Here is a 22709-nt window from a genome sequence, read left to right as displayed (position 1 = left end):
CCTTCTAACTAGAGGACAGAGCTTACTGCATTGCTTGCATTGCGCACTGCATAACTTGTTCATGTAGTGGTATTGCAGGTGCGAGGGAAGACGATACAAGGTTCCCGAATATCAGAGTTTTCCATTCGCCAGAAGGGAGTTTTGATGAAAGCTGCTTTACATTCCCATTCATTTCTGAAAGGTAGTTGTTCAAAAACAAACTCTATCTTGAGGGATATCAAACATCCGCCATGTCCGTCGTTTCAATCCTTGTCTTTAACACTGTCTGTTGGAGGAAATACTTCAGAACGGTTAATGTTTTCATTCGGCCAAGTTTCTGTCCCAATTATTAGGTTCAAAAGGATCGATTACGTTATCTATTCGTCCTCCTTGTTTAAGCTGTTGTTCTTTGCACTTTGGAAATAAACATCCAGAATCTTCATGTTCTTGTTAGTGTTGTTCGTATTCTTAGCTTGCTGGCCTCCGGGTTGAATGCCAGGTAGACCAGGGCTAGCAGGAGCAGAAGGTGTCCCTTGATCAGATTCGAGCGACAAAAAAAAAAAGATCTCCAAGGAATTGGGCGTATCCAGCATGTGACTGTTAAAGAGGCTTGAAGAGACTTTGGGCACCCCACAAGTGACGCAATGCCAGGAGACATTTGAGTTGACCACAGCAATGTACACAGGCATTGAAATGGAACATGCATGCGCTCCACCTGATACCCCTCCTCGCATTCGCCACGATTCACTTCTACAGGCTGTTTCCATGTTACGGCACGGTTGCTCATTTGGCACATTTGAGTACCTCGAGTTTACAGCCCTGAGATAGGTTCGACATCTGAAGAGCAAAGTAGGATTTGAGAACACCAGAGTGCATGTCTTCCATCCGTGCTTCACTTTCCATGGCTGGGCTTTCGTGATGTGAAATGAAACAAGTAGTTATTTCACCAAAACTTACAACTAGGAGGATGACCCGGCGCGGACAAATTGTTGGCACCCTGAATAGTACGTAAATCAGTTTGCTACCTTAAAGAAGGTAAAGTTCAGAACAGTGGGAAAGTTCAAATTCATGAAAATTCTTCCGTCGAGATGTTTTCATTGCAACTGATTGACAAATTGCCCTACATCGACGTAAATAAGCACTGAATTGATCAGTGTTTTAGTAGTAGCCATCACACGGATCAATCCAGTGCTTATTTACGTCGATGTAGGGCAATTTGTCAATCAGTTGCAATGAAAACATCTCGACGGAAGAATTTTCATGAATTTGAATAACAAAGCAGTACCCGCTGCATGCTATAAGGATTAGAACCAACACTTGCTGTCGGGCGAAAGCTCGGTGGTCTAGTGGAGATGACGCCTGTCCGGTGATCAGGAGGTCGTAGGTTCGAATCCTGCTCAAGTATGTACGCCCATGATTTTTTATCATGGCTACTACTAAAACACTGATCAATTCAGTGCTTATTTACGTCGATGTAGGGCAATTTGTCAATCAGTTGCAGTGGGAAAGTTGTAATCATATACTCTTTGCTGGGTGGCAACTACAATACTTTTAGTTTTCTAAATTTGAAAACCAGTACCAAATAGGCGAGCATGCTGATTCTCGATTTCATTCATGACATGCATTATCAGATTTTTAAACAGCTAAGAGCTAGAGTATGAATCCTCATGTCAATCTACATGAATTTCAGGCCGGAGTGGAATTCAGCTATCAAATGTGAAACTAAGAGTTAATAATATATGATACACTAGATGCTATGTGGAGAATGTGAAGAAATGTGAAGAAATTGATCACGAGGGTGGACTGCTATGGATGCAGCTTTATCTCTGTTGCAAGGACATGTCTCTCACACTAACTCGGCTGACAGGTTGGTGAGAGAAAATATGCTATGAATAACATGTAAAACTGTATATTCTCAAAATAATTTCTTGCAGAAAGTGTCCTTATAAAAAAGTATACATGATTGTCGACAACGACTGCTATAACATCCCTTGGCTATGCATGGATTCAACTCAATAAGTCATATCATAATTGATGTCAACTGAATCCAAGATGGCTGCCATGATTCAGTTCAACTGAGCTGTAGACACAAATCCAAAAAGTCGCAAAGGATCGTCATATGATATCAAATTCATAAAAAAAAAATCAAAAGATGTAGGGAGGCAAAGAATATAAAGTATCAATAAAGTAACATAAAGTGAAACTTGATATTTACCTATAGGGCGGTCCGAAAATCCAGAGCTCGGGACTTTTTTGGCTTCCTTAATCTCAAGAAAAATACATACAACGGCAAGCATCGATGACTCACCTCATCAAGGCAGCAAATTTAATTTGGTTAATATAGCCATTCGTATGCAATACCTTCAGACATGTAATTGCAGTCATATCTGTCTGATGATTATACACATACAGCTTTTTATAATCGAACCTGACTTTGCTATCAATTAAAAAAAAAAAAAAAGAAACATCACTAACCAACGCAAGTTGCCAGAGACACGTTACGCAACCACTGCCCGGAACCCAGGCACACGGTATGGGTGAGAGTCTGGGGCCTGACCTGGAAGCCTGGCGTGTCACATCGCAGAAGGCAGGTCTCCCCAAACGTGGGATTGTTCATGCAGTTTGGAGGAGAGATCAGAACACCCTGAGAAGCCTTGAGGGGCTCACAAGCCGTAGCTGTGTGATTGAGACACATGAAGGCGCTAAATCAATCTCATCATCCTTACTCAATGTCAAAATCACATGACAGATATGGATATACACTCCGATGAACCAAATCACACTTATTCAATTCAGTGTTCGCTGAGTGTCGACAAAGAAAAGAAACACATGGAATATCATTTTCTACCACTACATCTACAATGAAATTCAGAATTGTCCAAAACATGTCAAACTATGTACAATAGTGACAGAGCATTTTGGGCATAATGGTAGGGTACCTATTCCAGCCCGTGTATTAAACATACTATCAACAGACATCGCTATAGATACATTCATATACCAGTGCCTGGTCCATTATTTGCTAAGGATGTGGCCAGAACCCCCCCCCCCCCCCCCCCCCCCCCCAAAAAAAAAAAAAAAAAAAAAAAATCTTAAAAAAAGTGGTGTATGTGTGTGTGTGTGGGGGGGGGGGGGGAGGAAGAAATGGTTCCGAACTTAAAAGTCATTCATTGAGTTCACACTAATAAAATGAGCAGACAATGTCAGGCTTGCCGTTTGAGTGACTTCTATAGAAAATACCCACTTATCTTCCACAAACATTTCTTTGAAGTAGGCCTGCTTCTTACATACACATTAATTTCTGAATAATGTTACCCAGATGCGACATACTTGTAATTTTACATATTTCATGACATACATTGTCTTCAGCCGGGAGTGAACTCGGCTGAATCTCCTACTTTGAATTCGAGTGTATAATAAGAACTCACTAACTAATGTTATAAAATGGGTTCAAGAATGTAGCCAATTAGAAGCGCTGAAATGAGTCACGTGTGCGTGCATTAATTTCTCACTGACATGTATGGCCCGACGTCACAATGTTTACACTAGCGGTGCGCACTCAATCCATTGTTACAAGTGCGTCGCGCGCTACTATACGCGCTGTCATCCTGGTAAACAACTTCTAGTTCGGGCTGCCGGCCGGCCTTTCTTGTGCATAACATGTGGCGTACGTATACTAGTACTCTTGTACGTACAGTACTTATATGTGCGGGATGTCCGAGTGCGACGCGCGTAAATGTTTGGGACGAACATCTTCGGACATCTTGACTCTTGAGTGAGTGCTACATGTAGCTGATTGGTATTGACCCACAAAGGTACGTGAAAAATGCTGTTAGTTTTCGACCCATTTTATAAAACAAATGATGCACAGGATTATTTCGTGGCGTTAGTGGAGATGCAGCTCACTCTCGGGTTTTTACAATGTAGTGCAACATGCACTCGGCTTCGCCTCGTGCATGTTTCACAATTGTAAATACCCTCGAGTGCGCTACATCTCCACTAACGCAGTCTATCCTGTGCATCATTTGTATATAATAACCAAACATTATGAGTACTGTTTTTGATTCGGTGTAAAATTCTGTCTCAACATGATATATTTTCTGTGTTTAAACATTTATGTGCTTGCATGATGTAATATAACAGGGTCTACATTGCAACAATGCATGTTTATCTTAGAATGGCTGTGCCGCTGTGTGCGGAGGGGGGGGGAGGGGGGGATAACCAGGGTCAATCCAGAGTTTCCGTAAAGGAGGGGGGGGGGAGCAAACAATATTTGTGGTGCTACTTCCGGGTTTAGATCATCTCATTTTCTTTTTATTTCTTTTGTTTTAACAACAATTAAAGAGGGGGGCGCAATGGGCGCGCCCCCCTCTGGATCCAACACTGATTACTCTAAAAGCATCACTAACCACCGATTTCATGCGTAGGTAGGGCCTACGTTTACGCCCACTATCATCAAACAACACAGAAATAAGGACCAAAAAATGAATACTTCTGCAAGCAAAGTCGGTCCCAGACCACGTGCCATCGGCCTGACACCTCCTGTGACTGTCTCCCTCCCCATAGAAGCCATAAGGGCAGTAGAAAGAGCATAGGGTGCCAAAAATCTCCACCCCTGGTGGATCCTGGGAACAGCCTGACTTTATAGCCTGGGGTGGCGTTGGTAGTGCTTGACAAGTAAGGGCTGTGGGGGAAAAAAAACAAGTTGTGTGTTAAAATTGGAATCCATTTTTTTTTTCGAGCTGAAGTTTTCCCGATGATTCGGCAATTATTGAATTTATAGAATTCTGTTATCGTCATTTTATTTTTAGTGATAACTGATAGGCATTTTTAATGATTTCTTATTGTTTATAAATACCAACTTTGCATGCAATATGAACGTTCATTTTGAAAAAAAAAACAAGTGAAGAATATTCTTCTGATATTTTGAAAATGAAGAAACAATCCTCATACTACAGTAAAGGGATGGTATAGTATTGGGCTTTAAACCTTTTTTGTTTTTGTTTTTTTGCAAAATACCAAGAAACCACATATAATAGTATAGAGCAAACCATTCTGGTAAATTCAAAATTTATTTGATGAAAATCGGTCTTGGAATGGCCGAGACAACCGAAAACAAAGTCAAAAAAGTGATCGTATTAAAAGATTGGTCACACGTTGTTTTACGATCACTCTATTTTGGATATGTCAGCTTTTTTTTTTTCGATCCAATTTTCATCAAATAAACGTTGGATTCCTCTTAGAATTACGTGCTCTTTCATATCTTAATTTTGTTTTAATATCTCACAAAAAAGTTACAAAAGAGAAGTTAGGTCTCATCCAAATTATACGATCCCTTTCAAAAGGTGCTGTATTTTGACTTGTCTGACATGGTTCACTGCTTTTACTAATTCGGAGAAAAAAAAAGCATGGGTTAATAGCTTATTTGCCAGTGTACTACGTTTCAGTAATACTATGATTCTTCACGATTCTAGTACTAAAAGACAGCATTACACGTGCCATGAGTTGCAATAGAAAAAATACAATACCAAACATTGTAATAATTGGTAAATGAATCAAAATATTGCATCAAGCAATCAAAGGAACAGAACTAAACAAAGAATTTCTTGGCAAATATCAATTCTCACGCTGGCATGTTGCATCTTGTCCATCCCAGAAGGCGGGAGCCTGACCATTGCCCAGTTCACAAGTCCTGGTCTGTGGTCCGACTAACTCGTAGCCCTGGTTACAGCTGACCGAACACTGAGAGCCATAGATTGGGTCAGAACAATTGACCAGTGATCCCCTGGCAGGGGCTTGGAGTCGAGGGCACCGAAACACTTAAAAAACAGAAAAAGGAAGTGTTGCTGGTCAAACTGCATCTCATGTTTTCGATTGTGGAAAATTAATGGCAGCATGTGACGTGTGGAGCAAACAGCATCAGAGTATCAAATGACTGACATGTCCTCTCTATACTGTTTTTGATGTTTTTAGTAAAAATGCGATATTTTGCTGTAACTCATTTTTATCTGCTGCAGCAGCTGAACATGTTTCGAATCAGTGATGCGTCCTACAAACGTGCAAATGGTGATTAACAGTTACTTTGTTTTGTGAGAATATTATAAGCAATACTAATCACACAAGAAACTTTTCATATTCATGCTAAATGCCGAAAATAAAGAACAGAAAAACAGGTAATAGTATACTGTTGCCTCGTTGATGTGTGTTAGCAAACATCTCCCTGAATTTACTCATATCTCAAGAGAGTTCCTTCACGTTTAATTAAAGGGATGGTACAGTATTGGTGGAGATGAGAATTGGGCTTTGAACTTTTTGCGAGATACCGAGAAAACACATATATTACAGAGCATACCATTTTGAGAGGAATTCAAAGTTTATTTGATGAAAATCGGGTTTGGAATGACTGAAACATCAAAAAACAAAGTAAAACAAAGAGATCATAATAAAGTGTTGGTCCCACACTTTATTAGAATCGCTCTTTTTTGGATATCTCAGCCATTTCAAAAACAATTTTCATCAAATAAACGTTGAATTCCTCATAGAAGTACATGCCCTTTCATATTTCATGAGAGGTTTCTCATTATCTCACCAAAAAATGAGTACCTGAATATAAGAACGACCCAAATCCAAATTTGGCTATCGCGTTTGAAAGCCATTTAGATAGTCATGCAAATACAGATAATCATTCAAGTGACTGTTTTATATTCAAATTTGAATTAATAACACCCCAATAACCAAAAACACTTAAGGAAGTAGGGAATGTTTTATTAATTTCCATTTTTCCGAAATTTTCTCTAATGGACTTGGGTCGTTCTCATATTCATATACTCAAATGTTAGAAATCTGAAATTAGGTCTCAACCAAAACTGTACAATCCCTTTAACTAGTAAATTGTGGATTAGTATGCTTACACTGAGACTGTTAAAGTGTCTCTACCTAAAGTAACCGGATTCACGAAAATGTGTATTACAACTTTTTGTTCGTGTAATAAAAACTAATTGCAAGTTCTCTTTCTTCAGAGAGAAAAAAAACATGTATCACTTCAGCTACTGACCATTCAGTCTTATATAAATGTCACAGCGGGCGCTATTCCCAGTGAGGTCTGTTGCCCTGTATGACGTCACTGTGGTGCCTTCCATGAAAGTTGAGTTTGGGCCAGGGAAGCCATCAACTCTGTCAATCAGCAGAAATGAAGAAGACTGATTTCGAAACATAGAATTAAGCTGGAAGGTCAATTTCGAGAATCATTCGTTGCCTCACTTTAGCTTTGGCATGCTTCTTTTTTTTTTTTGGGGGGGGGGGATTTCACTTCGTTTTCATACTACATTTGTGAAGAAAAGAGACAGCTAACACGTATCTTCAATGTGGACCGATACCTTCTCATAATTATCTGCATGAAAGCATGCATAATTAGCATCTGCTTGTGTATTTTCCTATCTCAAGCGGTTCTTTAATTCATCCTTCATTACTTCCATTACCTTTCCTTTAGGTACAAAACGCATGAAATATAATATGATAATAATAATATTGTTCTTTTGCGTTCGATTGGATGTATGATGGAGAGCTAACTTTGCCGACTAGTGCATCAGTGGATAGAGATCAGCGTCAGTGGATAGAGAAGTTGCTGAATGCCCCTTCTCTCTTTTTTGTTACCATGTATAGATTTCCAAACTTTGGTGAACAATGGTGAAAATGCTTGACAAGTTTAGCGAAGTGCGTTGACTAAAAAAAAAAATGAATAAAAGGCACACTCATGCTCACGAACTCCATGAATGGACTACCACGTGATCTACGGTAAACATTAATAACTCATTGACGACGGTTTGATTTTGCTACAACACGCATTTCCCCATAGACGCTTGCCCGAGTATACTCGGAACTCGTCTCCTGATCTTTGAAAGCAAACCTGCATGCAATGTGTACAATCAAGTGTCCCCCTCCTCCTCCTCCTACTGTTGTAGCTGCCTTTCTATCTCTCCAAAAATACTAACATTCATCATATTTATTTACCTATTTCAATTTCTCACTTTGTGCTTGTTCATAGTAACGTAAGAGGACCGTGAGTTCTAATCCCGCCCAGTGCTTACATCCTTGGACAAGATGTTTTAACCCACAATGTCCCTCCTCGACCCAGGTGTATAAATGGGTACCTGGCAACGCTAGGGTAACTAGAACCGGAATTTGTCAACACTGACAAATTAGGTGATCCGATTTTTTTTAAAATCAATGATTCGAGTCCTGATCGCAATAGGCATGACCATATAGGTTTTATCTGTTTTTAGAGACATTGGCCGTGTGATATTTGGGTTCTAATTTAGAAAAGAGAGTCAGGTCTGCCATCTTTGGTACCAAATTCGGTATACACTATAACGAAGATACAGAATGAAGTATATTTGACCATTGACCCAACTTTGCACAGCCAAGATGGCATCACATTCTGAGCAAAAAGTGGTTATTTTGTGAAATGATTCTTGTAACATGGTCTTTGCGTGTGCAAAATATGGGAAAGATAGGACATGTATTCACCAAGATACAGGTTGAAACATTTATGACCTTTGACCCTAATTTACATACCCAAGATGGTGTCTGGTCAAGTAGTTGTTATTTTATGAAATAATGTACGTGACATGAACTAAACATGTGCAAAATATGGGGATGATAGGGGCTGTTTTTCTTGAGTTATTGCAAAGAAAGTTGCAGAAAGAAAGAAATATCTTAATACATCGGAGATAAGCTTTAATTTCAACCACGTATTTTGACATAATGCCGACACCATATGAAAAACATAGGGAACACTAGCGATAGCGCGCAGTCTCAACTACAACATATTAAAATCTGGGAGAAATTCACCAAAGGGTAAGTGAGCTAGTGCTCGATAAAGACAATCATGTCAATTTTCACATGTATAAAAATTCCCTCCCATAGAGATAACACGTCATAACGAAGAAAAAGAAAGAAATACATATGACCTTTGACCCCGATCTGCACAGACAAGATGGCATCTGAGCCAAAAGTGGTTATTTTGTGAAATGATCCTTGTAACATGGTGTTTACGTGTGCAAATATGGGAAAGATAAGACATGTATTCACCAAGATAAAGGATAAAACATTTATGACCTTTGACCCTAATTTACATACCCAAGATGGTGTCCGATCAAGTAGTTGTTATTTTATGAAATAATGTACGTGACATGAACTAAACATGTGCAAAATATTGGGCTGATAGGGTATGTTTTTCTTGAGTTATTGCACATAAAGTTGCAAAAAGAAAGGAATATGAAAATACATCAAAGATAACCTTTAATTTCAACCAAGTTTTTGGACGTAATCCCGACAACGTATGAAAAAACGGAGATAACAGTAACGATAGCCCAAAGTCTCAGCTACAACATATAAAAATCTGGGAGAAATTCACCGAAGCATAAGTGAGCTAGGGCTCGAAAAGAACAGTCATGTCAATTTTCATTTCCAGAAAAACTGCACTCCCATAGAGATAACACGTAAACTGGTCAAATTTGACAAGATTACATTCAATCAATTTTTACGAGGTGATGCCGTCATCCAATCAAAATGTTGTTATTACATTAATGAAAGAACATTTAATAAGCTACAACATACTGAAATCTGGGTGTAAATTGGCAAAGGATAGGTGAGATACGCTCGAGTAAACTTGAAATTTGATGACGTAATTTTGAAAATTTACTTTATTTACTTTATTAAGAAATTTGACATCTTTTAATCATTTTTCCAGCATCGCCAACCCATGAAATAACATGTACAACTCATCAGCTTTCAGAATATGTAAAGAAAATGGGGGGTCACCGTCTATCCTAACGAGTAAAATCAGATTTAAAATTGGCGTTTTTTTTTTGGGCATCGTTGCACTGTATATCGCCATTGACGCGCGCGCGGAATTTCAACTTTGACGGGCCCGTATGACGTCATATTGAGTCGGATCGACTTGAAACTTGGTAGAAATATTCCTTGACATTTTGGACATCCAATCCGTGTGAAAAAAACTGACAATTTCTATTGCATATGAGCTCTGTGTGCGAATATGTGCGCGGGTGTACGCGTCCGTCCAATTTTTTCAATTTTTCAAAAAATGCTCCAAATTGTCTGAAACGTGTGCCAAAAAAATTTGAGCTCGATTTGAGCATACAAATATTTCAACGCGCACGTACGCGCGCGTTTTAACATAAATATGAATTTTGAGAATATGAGTAGAATCTGCTTGACTTAAAGTATAAATGACGAAAATTTCATCGAAGAATTCCATTCCATTAATGAGATATGCATGAAAATGTGTTTTCATATAATGACGTCATAGTGACGTCATGGTCGACTGATCACTATGATTTTACTTGATATGTCGTCTTTGGGACATCATACATATATGGTATAAGTTTGACATTGAAAGGCAATGCACTTTCTGAGCGAACCTCTGCACAACTTTTGTCCAGAAATAAAGAAAGAAAGAAAGAAAGAAAGAAAGAATCCGTACAGATACAATAGGTGATCCGAGAGGATACTCGGATCACCTAATAATAATAGCAGGGCCCTCTGGTAGAGCAGTGGCAACACTGAAGAGGCTACCCTGGGTAAATAAGACCTTATTATTATTATTATTATTATTATTATTATTACTATTATCATTATTAAGATTTTTATGTACAAGAAGTCCAAAGTTTGAATATTAATTCAACAATACGTAATCAAAACAAATTTCTTCAATTTTTATGTCCATGATATCCGTATAACATGTGATAAGCAATTTTCTTTGATGTTGGATTTTGTCAATAACGAAAAGGAAGTAAAAGCACAATATTGTTACTTTGATTATCTTTTCCATCTGACATAATTTTTGAAAGTATTGATCCCTCACGGCCTGTTATGAGTGAATTCCAGAGATAAACTGTTAGGCCTCTGACTCTTCTTTTTTTTTTGTCTTAATAATAGTTTCCTTGTAAAAGAAAATTTTGGTGTCCCTTTTACCACTAAATATTCTAACTCTTGTCATCATTTTCTGAAACAATAATCACAACAGCACTTCAAAGTAATTGCGATACCTTTTCACAGTGACATTTCCTGAATTATCGGTGGCTGAGGGAATGGCGAAGTCAACTATTGCGGTGCTTGTTCCCTTGGGGGCGTTCACATTGATGTAACGTGGGCATGGCTCATCAAAGCTTGGCTCCTGGTAATCTATGGAAGACGAGAACACAGTCAATTAGTGCAAACATCTAGTAAGGAATACAATGAATATGATTGTTAAATCCACAGCAAAACGAAACAAAAATCATTTTTTGATTCATTAAAATCAGTTAATTGATACTGCTGGCAGCAGCAGTCTGTAGCGTGCCTACCTCCAAATTCATAGACCGGGTTCGATTTCGCCTTGTCTAGTTGAGCAATGCTATATGTAATGAAACTGTCCCCAATGTAAGAGTTAAATACTCTGTCTCCCTAACAACACGTGTGTTAGAGTCCCAACCCATGCACACAAAAAGAAGAAAAAAAAAAGATCCCGTTTCGTTTCATTAATCTCAAAAAGCAGGGTGCATAATCCGGTGAAGTGGTCACAACCTAACATACACGTGGACCCTATGGAAGACCAGATAAGTGCAGCTGATTTTCCTTGGACATGTAACGTTATAGGTGCAAACTCATTCACAACTTTAAGAACAAATAATGTCTCTCAAAACTGACACTTAAATTGAAATGGAAAAAAAAAAACATAGAGCAAGATCATTGAGGGCTTGATTGTTGCTGTATTAAAGATTGACGTCTTTGTGAACCCATTCCATATTCGAATGAGAGAGTTTGTGTTATGCTATATGTAGCCAATCTCCGTGGGAAAAAATAGTGTGTCTATTAAAAAGGATATTCGGGTTACCTTCACAAACCACGGGCCTGTTGTCACTCCATACGCTATCTGTGGTGCATGCCCTTACGTAGGGACCGTACTGACGGAAGCCATTGTTGCAGTTGAAGTTACAAAGTGTGTTGTAAGGTACCTTCACATCACTGGCGGTGCAAATCTCGGGTGTAACGGTACCATGCTCCAGACTGAACCCAGATGGACATGTGACTGGCCCTGATGTTGAACATGTGTGAATGATTATTATGACATGTAATATCAGATGCTCACATCCACAGAACACTAATTCATGTATAGGCTAGAGGCATTCTGCTAGAGTCTAGAGGCTACAACAAATGAAATGAGCAATGAAACAAACACTGGAGGAAAATACGGTGAATCATTATATTTCAATAATATCATTAAAATCTGGTGTCTGTTCAGGCGGCCAATTAATGTCAATATATTATCATAAATCATGTCAAATCAAACGCAGTACGTGCATACAAGGTCAATTTATGTTATACATTCAACTATGGTTTCTGAGAACTTTAACACCGCAGGATTAACAACTTAGCACTGAGTGAAGACCAAAGTAGGCACATGATGCTCTTCTGGTGAAATCGAAAGACACTGCAATACAGGAAGAACTTACTATCACAAATGAGCTCTTCTTCACTCAGTAATCCATCCTCCTGACACACCCTGGTAACAGATCTGACGCCACTTGATGTCAGGAAGCCATCATTGCACACAAACCGGCATTGCTCTCCGTAATTCACTGAGGCAAATGGGCACCCTTGCACCGAGCTGTTCATGTGCGGATTTACTTCACAAGTCACAACTGCAGGAATGATAGTGATATCCAATTAATGGAATATGACTGTTTTAATTTCAAATCTTGGTTGATATCAAACAGCTGCTATTACATTAATAGAAAAATTTAAAGGTTCCACTTTAGATTTCGGAATAATGCTATCTTACATTCAGGGAATTAATTTCCCCGTTTCTAGAATTCTTGTTATTTTTATTAGTTTGTTAGTTGTTTCTTTTGTTGTTGAACAACATTATGCAATGAGTTCATGCAAGTGTTGTACTCCTTTCAAGTGTTACTTTGACAAACAATAAAATTGATTTATATTTCCAACAGCAATAACCTCTGAAATTAAGATTTAAAAAAAAATTCTGTGCAATTAGTGTGAAGGTTGATGCACTGAATCTGTTATAATCACCGTAACAGGCAATATTTCATATCCAGTTGCCTTCTTTCTCGATCCTGGGTTTTCTATTTCATTTACTGGAGAAAGAGTTAATTTATTCAGAGACTTGATTTGATTTTGTTATATCTTGATTTTGTTAGGGTTACATAAATTGAATACTAATTTGTTATCTTTTCTGTTTCGTTCATTCAGTTTTACTAAGATTATGGATATTTTTCTCAGGGAACAGTGACAGATTAATGCACAAATGCAAGGGAAATAGACAACAAAGATCAACATAGGCATTTGACAACATCAGTGACCGCGGTCAACGATGTTCCTCATAACAGAATTTTATTTTATTTATTTTCATTTCATTTCATTTTCAACGAAGTGTACAAAACATAGCATGGAAAAAAGGAAAGACAATGTACATTGACCGATTTCATATACATCGAAATTTATATAAACAATATATTGAGGGAAGAAATGAATATAAATTATGCTATTTACTGCATAATGCTGAAAATGTTTAAACTGAAACAATGGCAATTCTTTTTATAATGTAATTCCTAATGAGAGAGGGAGAAAACACTATTTGGGATACCTATTGATAAGCAGAAAATTGAAGAAAAAAATACTCATATACGTATAAACATTATTTTACCACTCATTATTTTAACAGAAAAAAGAGGAGAAAGGATGGATGCCATATTTCAATTTTGATTTCAAACATGAACGTGGATAGAGAATAACTCAAATCCTCAGTGAGATAATTCTTTTTTTACTCAATTAGATTCCTCGAATTGAAGGTTTGATGATACGATCTGGAAGATGAGAAAGTGATGCTTACTCTCACAGAGCGGCAATGGATTGTCCCACGCACCAATGGTAGTACCCTCTTCCTGCTGTACGCACCTCAAATTGGCAACAGTCTCATTCGATGAGAGGTCAAAGCCCGTGTTGCACTCTACCTGGCATGTCGACCCTAGCACGGCCCCGCCCTCACATGACCCTTGACCTGATGTTAAGGTCACTGCACCATTGCCAGGAGCAAACAATGGAAGACATCTCACAACTGTGATTGAAACAAAAGAAACAAATAATTCGCATTGATCAGCGTTACACCTCTTTACAAAAGTTGACTTTTGATCACATCATAATTTTTGGTAGCAATATGACTCAATCAGTAGTGTATCTGACTGTAATACAATAAAAAATCAGACCTGAATTTAGGGGTCAGTAGACTTACATCAGTCTAAAGGAGCAGTCAGTGATCTTTACATACGTTATCAGTCAGGACATAAGGTTGAAGTCCTCAGGGTAAAAAAGGGTATCTCCACCCCCCCCCCCCCAATCAAACAGTTCCCGAACACACTTCTCAGATCCCTTTTTAACACTCGAATCCCTACTATGAGATGACCTCTAACCTTTGACCTGTACATCAAATGCACATGTGTCACTGTTCCCAGCAGCATCTGTTGCCCTGTAGACCAGGGAATGGTCTCCTTCCACCAGCGTGGTCGGTCTAGATCCAGTGATAGGGACCGAGTCAATGCTTTCCAGTTGGGCAGTTATAAGAGTGTTGGCATCAGTAGCCTGAGAGCAAAATGTCAAACAGTATTGATTATACCTAGCAACAGCTCAGAGTACATATATCATACAGAAAGTAACTATGTTTTGGCCTATGTAAACCTATTGAATCCCGCAAATACGCCAATAGTGATCCTGCTACCCATATTTGTTGAAATCAGTTTTCAAATTGAGCAAATTAGACGCTCGTCTCACCCACCACACACTCGACATATAATGATACAAACACACAAATACATACATCCATACATACATATATACGCCTACTGGCTGGTATAATTTTTCATGTAACAACATTCGCATGCAGAATAATCTGTTGAGACTTGATTGAACAAACGACAGAGAGAGAAGTACACAAAGTATTTACCAGACTTCCTTGTCAGTTATTACTTAATCCTTTTGGAGTTACAAACATATTACATCTTATGGAAGAGAACGCTAATTGTTATGGGCAAAGTGAGAGTACATTTACAGTATCAATGCAGAAAAGCTCTACATAAGTTGCATTCAACAAGGAAGTTATACCTGAATAGGTTCCAGCTGGTCCCAGCGAATTGTCCCAATTGATTGACCGGACTCAGCAAAGATCACTTTATCGTGAGGACAGTCGATGACAGGTGCCGTATGATCTAATACAAAACGTAAATGAATAGAATTGTTTTAGGGAAGTTGGGTTGGTGCGGACAAGTGATGGCTTTGCCTGTTACAGGTTGAGAACTGAGGTGGTAGGGAAGTAATAGAGACTTGAAAGTACGTGACGTGTAGTGATTGAAGCGGTGGGGGAATAATACACTGGGAAGGTTCATCAGCTTACCCTCACAGATCTGCGGCACACCATCCCATCTGCCATCGGCAAGGCAACGCCGGGAGGATGTTCCCATTGGCGTGTAGCCAGAGTCGCAGAAGGCAGTACAGGTGGTCCTGTAGTCCTGGCGTAGTGTTGGATCGCTCGCTTCACCATCCAGTGTGCAATCCACCAAGTGGCCGTTTACTGGAGCATCTACTGGCAGGCATTGAACAACTGAGAAGGAGAGGGAAATATCAAAACGCTTGAAGGTTAAAGGTTATAGTATTGCAATTTCTTGTGAGCTTTTCTGTAATAAACTGCTTTTATTTTATTCTACAACAAAGGTACTGTGTAGGAAAATTGAAACAAAACAAAACAGAAATGAAGATTCACAAATCATACTGTGTATTAAAACCAGATTCAGAGTTTGTTTGCTGGAAGTTGTCTAAATAAGCCTATTGGTAACTTGTAATATCAACTTTATTTGTGCTGAATATTATGCACAAAACAAATTTTAATGTTTTGATAAGAAGTAGGCTACATATAATTTTAACCGAAATCATGTTTTCTGTTTTCATATGAGATAATAACAAACGTGACATGACTTATTATTCGTTATCACCTATCGCGATAGATATGCCCCTCCCACCCTGTAGCTGCTCCAAACCAATTTTCAACTTACTGACGAATTTGATTTAAAAAAGAAATCATACATGTGCACACAGTGCAAATTGCTGCAAAATCATAACATGCAAGTAACGCTGGCGTAAGAAGCATCTTGGTCATGCCATTAAAAAAAAACTCTTTTTTTTTTCTGGCGTGTCTATGTTCTCCCAGTTTATATCATCATATCCATCTTTAAACATCTGAAAGCTTTCGTAATATAATCATCGGCGAGTTTTTCCTCTGTTAACCCCCGCCCCACAGCTACAGAAAACAGGGCTGTAGATCCAGGATTCCGCAAAGGAGGGGCGCCTTTGCAAAGTTAAAGAGGGGCGCACGGTCCCATTTTGTCTTTTTTCATTTCTTTTTGGTAAACATAAACTATAGGGGGGGGGGGGGGAGGCGGTGAGTTCCCGCCTGGATCCGAAACTGGAAAATGCAAACTATACTATCTTTATGTTCCCCTGAATAATCTAGAGTCCCCTGCGCTATTATGAAACATTCAGGCATAATTATCAAAGAGCACCTGAGCAAGAAATGGGTCCACCACTCCAGACGCCAACTCCTTCCCCGTCATCAAGACACTCTCTGATAATAGGCACAGTCTCACTGGGCTGGTAGCCAAGGTCGCAGTAGAGGGTGCAGACCGTACCGTACTGTTCCCTCTCGTGGGGACAGCCGCTCTTTCCCCCGTGGAGAGGGGGTGGCAGGTTGCTACCAAGGCAGGTCACAGCTGGGCAAGACATGATGGGAGTGGAGCAAGGATTTTTGAACAACAGATACATTGATCCCTTTTATTGGGGGAGGGGGGGGGGGGAGGAGGGGGTAAGTGGTTACTGTGAATTCAATTAATTCTTTTAATTTATATAAAAAATATTGTACATAATACTTTTTAAAGTACTTTTTTTTTTTATTTGTGACCACAGACAATAAAAGAAGATACACACAATAATTGCTTACGATCAAATGAAATAAATAGTCCACATAGATGGAACAGGTAATACAATAATGTAATCCCTTTTCGGCCAGCGTAAGCACCCATCTTTTATTATTATTTTTGTATTCCTTGCTGTGAATTTAGTGTGTAATTTCATTTCATTCTTTTCTAACAACTGAATTAGAAGCCTTAACAGAACTTTTCTATTATAGACTACTATTCCACAAAAATGCGCTTCACGATCTTTGTTTCATTAAAGAACCTCCAACAAACGTCATATTATTCACAGAAAGTTAATGACACCACTACAGATTTGGAGACACCGCCACTAGGCCGTATATAGATGACACTTAAGTCATACATCAATACCATGGAGAAAGTCGTGTTTACACCTTTTCTTGTTTTCTTTTGGATTGTTTTATCCTTATCGATGCAGAGCACCCTATAATGGTAAAAGGAAGCCACAGTTAACTTTGTTCTATGTAAAAATAACCTTTGAAAATTGCTTGAGTTGAAATGTTGTTTTTAACTCGTAACAAACAAAAAGTTCATCTGGTCGGTGGAATAATTGAACCGTCAAAGCACCTTCGCAGGTTGGTAGCGGCTGTTCCCACGTGCCAGATAATCCACAGGTGGTATTCGCTGAGCCCTGTATGACGTAGCCGCGGCTACACTCAAATTCGCACACGTTCCCAGCTGGGACTTGAACATTTGTGGCACAAGTGGAGGAGTTGTCATGGACCTCCAGTGGACCAGACAGGCTGGGCCTGTCACAAGTTTCAACTAAGGCAAGACAGAGACACAAACATACATTAAAAAAAAAAAAAAAATGTGGGACAACATACCCCTTCAGAGTGCATTACTTCAGGATCACAACATGTTTGTTTTGTCTGGAAACTACATACGGATGTGACAATATCAAGTTAACCTATTGGTTGTAAACAGTGTAGTCCCGTTATGAAGAATTTATCAATACCGGCAATTTTATTTCGTTACATCTAAATTTCGTTATTTTTTATAACCGCACAAAAAAAGGAAAATAATGCTGCTGAATTTGTATTTCGTTATAAACGTTAGTCGTTATAACGTGAGTGCACTGTACTGCAAGTAGGGTAGCGATATTCACTGCGATTTCGTATTTCTTTTTTTTTTTTTGGGGGGGGGGAATATAACTGAATGGAATGACGAAGGGTTTTCCAAGTTGTTACACTAAGAGTGGCTGTCAAGCAATCCATTTGTTTCTACACTGCAAACAACGCAATGAACACAAAGCGTGCGACATTTTCTTGAAGAATAGTGAAAGTACTTGTGGTATGAATATGTTACCTTGCATCTTTTTGTGTTTTAAATCTACCCCCCCCCTTCCCCAATACCCCTCTCTCCTCCACAAAAAAACAAGAGACCCGCGGGTCTAGCGCTCACCTGAGTATCGCAAGTTCACCTTTCACGCAGTCACTAACCTAAATTACTCACAGCTCTACCAAAATTTGACCAGGCATTCTCAAGTAGAAGATGAAAATGTACAATAAAGGCCCAATTTTTTTTAAGATTCCTTAATTTGGGGGGATTGGGGCCCCCTGGAGCCCTCTGGGTGGGGCATGGTGCCCATTTTGATAAATTGAGATCCTGACCCCCTAGGGATGCTACCTGCCACGTTTGACAAAAATCCATCATGAGGTTTTCAGGAAGAAGATGAAAATGTACAATTCAGGCCCCCATTTGGACCCTTCCAACCACCCCCCCCCCCCTACCCAAGAGGGGCACCCCTGGATCTCCTATGAACAAACTTGAAACTACAGTCATTAATGTACTCACTCATAGTATTATCTCAGCTCTATAACTTCTGATTCTAGAGAAGATTTATAAAGATTCCTTCATTTGGGGGGGGGTTTGGGACCCCTGGGGGCCCCCTGGGTGGGGCATGGTGCCCATTTTAACAAATTGAGATCCTAACCCCCTAGGGATGCTACCTGCCAAGTTTGGTGAAAATGGGTCATGGGGTTCTCAAGAAGACGATAAAAATGTACAATTTAGGCCCCATTAGGACCCCTCCTCACCCCCTCCCCTGGGTCCCAAGGGGGGCACCCCTGATTCTGCCATGAACAAACTTGAAACTACAGTCATCAATGTACTAACTCATAGTATTAACTAAGCACTATCACTTCTGGTTCTAGAGAAGAAGATTTTTGCAGAATCCTTAATTTTGGGGGGCTTGGGCCCCCTGAGGGCCCCCTGGGTGGGGCATGGTGCCCATTTTAACAAATTGAGTTCCTAACCCCCTAGGGATGCTACCTGCCAAGTTTGGTGGAAATGGGTCATGGGGTTCTCAAGAAGAAGATGAAAATGTACAATTTAGGCCCCATTAGAACCCTTCCCCACCCCCCTCCCCTGGGTCCCAAGGGGGGCACCCCTGATTCTGCCATGAACAAACTTGAAACTACAGTCATCAATGTACTAACTCATAGTATTAACTTAGCTCTATCACTTCTGGTTCTAGAATAGATGATTTTTACAGATTCCTTAATTTTGGGGGGTTTGGGCCCCCCTGGGGGCCCCCTGGGTGGGGCATGGTGCCCATTTTAACAAATTGAGTTCCTAACCCCCTAGGGATGCTACCTGCCAAGTTTGATGAAAATCGGTCTTGGGGTTTTCAAGAAGAAGATGAAAATGTAAAAAGTTTACGCACGACGCACGACGGACGACGCACGACGGACGACGGACGACGGACGACGGACGACGGACGACGGACGACGCACGACGCACGACGCACGACGGACGCCGGACGAAGGGCGATCGCAATAGCTCACTTGAGCCTTTGGCTCAGGTGAGCTAAAAATCAATTGGTAATGTTGAGGCAAAGAAGAGATGCGATTTTAGAGAACCTTAAAGGATACATTTTGAATAGCGGTGGTTTTTCGGGGTTTTTTTCTTTTTTTGTTCCTTTTCTGTTTCCTCTTTGTTTTTGGTTTTGTTTGTTTGTTGTTGTTGTTGTTGTTTGTTTGTTTGTTTGTTGTTGTTGTTGGTGGTTTTTTTTTTTTTGGGGGGGGGTACTTCTTTTGTAAAGGAGACGGGATTGTGATAGTCCATCCCCTCCTCTCTTTCATAAGAGAGGCCATGCAGGAAAGACATCCTCAGATTTTGCATAGAGGTGATGAATAGGGTACAGTTTCCATGAATCTCTTGCATGGTGTGGGATTTTGGATTGCCAAGTGACAAATGTTGACCGCACCTTCACATTCCGGCATTGTGCCTTCCCAGAATGCCTCCTCACTTCCTGGCTGGACCACACACCGGAGCACGTTGTTGTTTATACGGAAGCCCAGAAGACACGCAAAGTAACAGGATGCACCGTAGGATAGTGGACAGGCCTGTCCATTCAGGAATCCTCCATTTTCTGGTGGATCTATAGCTGGACACTGCAGCTCTGTGAGGAGAGTGGACAGAGTGTGAAGTGGGGAGTTAAGCATTTTCTTTTGTCAAATGGTTATCACTTACACTGAGACTGCGATATTTTGCAGCTTTGGATTATATAAAATATATGCCCTTCCACTGAAATAAGCGAGTGAATGTTTATGCCATAAGCAATAGTTCATTTGAAAAAAAAATGATTCAAAGGACATATTTTCGAGAAAAAAAGTAACATGTGTTAAACCTTTTTATTTTATGCAAAATAAACAACAAGCGAAGACTCAATACTCAAATGGCATGGTAATTTTAATATCCCTTTTCAACTGTGCATTTTGATGGGTTATTAATGTCCAGTCCTGGTGCCTTAAAAGTACATGCCTTCTTGTCGGTAATGCTATCTTCTTTCAGAATTTCGCCTCAAGGACTTATTTGGCGGCATCTGTCGGCTGTTAATGAATGTTCATAGTGCTCAGATTACCATATTTGGCAAAATCACTGTTTGGTCTTTATTAAGTACCTTCACATACAGGAGGTTGGTTAGTCCATTTCCCAGACAGTCCTTCCCTCTGGCAGGTGGTGTTACCAACTCCTTGGAGACGGTAACCAAGGCTACAGCTGAAGGTGCAGGTTGATCCCAGTAGGTTGCCATGGGGACAGCTTGCCAGGAGACCATGCGAGATGGGGATAGTGGAGCAGTGGATGACTTGAAGTCGGAAAACAATAATAAAGTTGTTATGCGGTTTTTATACTTATAGCAAGTGTGGCCAGATGAACGTGATCAATGTTCTTTTACAGAGTCTTAATTTCCTGCTTAATTCAAAAGCATCAAGCTTTCTTTTTTTTTTCCAATGGTCTCAGTCAAAAGGTTGGACAGCTAAACTCCCAAATAACTTCACGCTGTCCCGAACGCCAAAAAACAAAACAAAACAAAACAAAACAAAACAAACAAAAACAAAAATTGGGTTATCAATCTCGACCCGTCATTTGTCTATGATTCAAATTTTCATACTGAACTTCGGGTTTCAATCCTTTTGTCACTCTCACTTTATATTAATAGATCAAATTTGACATTTTTTGATCTATCAGGATACATCATAATAATATCTTCATCCTTGCGGACATAATTTGGTCAACATTTACTGTGAATCAATAGGTGCACTCGGTACACTTTGCCCAACAGAAGTTTTATCTTCTTCGACCTGTACAGAAAGCTGTGTTTCTTTGTCTCGTGAGTTGCGTCTAGACGAGTTATGAAGAGCATCTGTGTAGGCAGTATTCGGCAATGCATTATACTGTCCGAGCGAGGAGTCCGCTGGTAAATGCTGAACCTTCTGTCTTTTTCTATCACTTTGGATGTCAAAATTGTACTTACAGTAAATTCAAGATTCACAAAATAATCACTCGTACAAAAAAAAGACTAACTTTCGTTCGATTGTGAATAGGGTCACTGTCTGGTTAATCAGACAAGTTAACTTCCATCGTGCACTGTCATACGAAATTTGTTTGGTTTCGTTAAACAGACAAAGAAGGAAGAACTATCCTGAAGCCCTCAACAGAATGGTATTAACTTGATTTCCCATCTAATCGGATGTTAAAAGGTGTTAACTTTCAATATCGATAGCTGTAGTTTTGCAGTCGTTCTACCCTAGAGCTGCCATTGAACCTCTGCATTGTGTCTGTTTTCGTCGGTTCGTGGCGTCATTCACTATAGTATTATAGCTCTGGGATCATCAGAACATGTAGTCCATGTTATTCCTGTATTGCATGAGGACCTAAATTAGGTCACTGCGTACCTTGTACTGTGATTGTAAACACACAAGATCCCACGTTTCCGCTATCATCTTCAGCAGTGTACGTGACAACGTAATGTCCCTGAGGTAGTATGGAACCTGGGGTTGGGCCGACATGCGCGACATTTGTATTATTGGCGCCTGAATTGTCGATGGCTATGGGTGGGGTCCACGAGGCAATCACTGTCTCATGTCTCTCAGCCGCATACAGGATCTGTGATGGCGGGCAGTCTTCGAAGGTGGGTGCAGAAGAGTCTGTGCATTGAAAAGGTGAAAGAAGGGATGGAAGTTAATAAATACAAGAAAGAAAAAAGGGGGAATCGAGGAAATAAATAAAAACCCGAAGGGGAGAAAGAAGTGAATAAGAAGAAAAGGAAAAGTAGGATAAGGAAAAGAAGAAAGTAGAGTACATGGAGAGCAAAGACTAGGGAAGGAAAATCTTTAGAAGCGGGGTGATCACATTAATTGAAGTACATAACATAGCAGTTGCAGG

General features: G+C 39.7%; 1 protein-coding gene across 1 annotated transcript in view; it reads right to left on the bottom strand.

The window, feature by feature from the left end:
• LOC139728782 (uncharacterized) overlaps nt 1–22709 on the bottom strand; it is a 97230-nt gene that overhangs the window by 47478 nt on the left and 27043 nt on the right. Inside the window, exons 7-22 of the mRNA XM_071639723.1 lie at nt 22220–22471; nt 20944–21129; nt 20248–20442; nt 17604–17801; nt 16608–16814; nt 15446–15652; nt 15157–15260; nt 14469–14637; nt 13892–14116; nt 12495–12683; nt 11876–12076; nt 11049–11184; nt 7034–7152; nt 5607–5798; nt 4472–4663; nt 2455–2655 (exon numbers count right to left, since the gene is read on the bottom strand). Coding sequence (XP_071495824.1) covers nt 2455–2655; nt 4472–4663; nt 5607–5798; nt 7034–7152; nt 11049–11184; nt 11876–12076; nt 12495–12683; nt 13892–14116; nt 14469–14637; nt 15157–15260; nt 15446–15652; nt 16608–16814; nt 17604–17801; nt 20248–20442; nt 20944–21129; nt 22220–22471 — 2973 coding nt within the window. The remainder of the gene's footprint in view (nt 1–2454; nt 2656–4471; nt 4664–5606; nt 5799–7033; nt 7153–11048; nt 11185–11875; nt 12077–12494; nt 12684–13891; nt 14117–14468; nt 14638–15156; nt 15261–15445; nt 15653–16607; nt 16815–17603; nt 17802–20247; nt 20443–20943; nt 21130–22219; nt 22472–22709) is intronic.

Source organism: Diadema antillarum, unplaced genomic scaffold, assembly GCF_040938485.1.
Source record: "Diadema antillarum isolate AM-2024a unplaced genomic scaffold, OU_Dant_1.0 seq00000198_RagTag, whole genome shotgun sequence".
In the NCBI taxonomy this organism is placed as follows: Eukaryota; Metazoa; Echinodermata; class Echinoidea; order Diadematoida; family Diadematidae; genus Diadema; species Diadema antillarum.
This window is presented reverse-complemented; position numbering and strand designations above follow the sequence as displayed.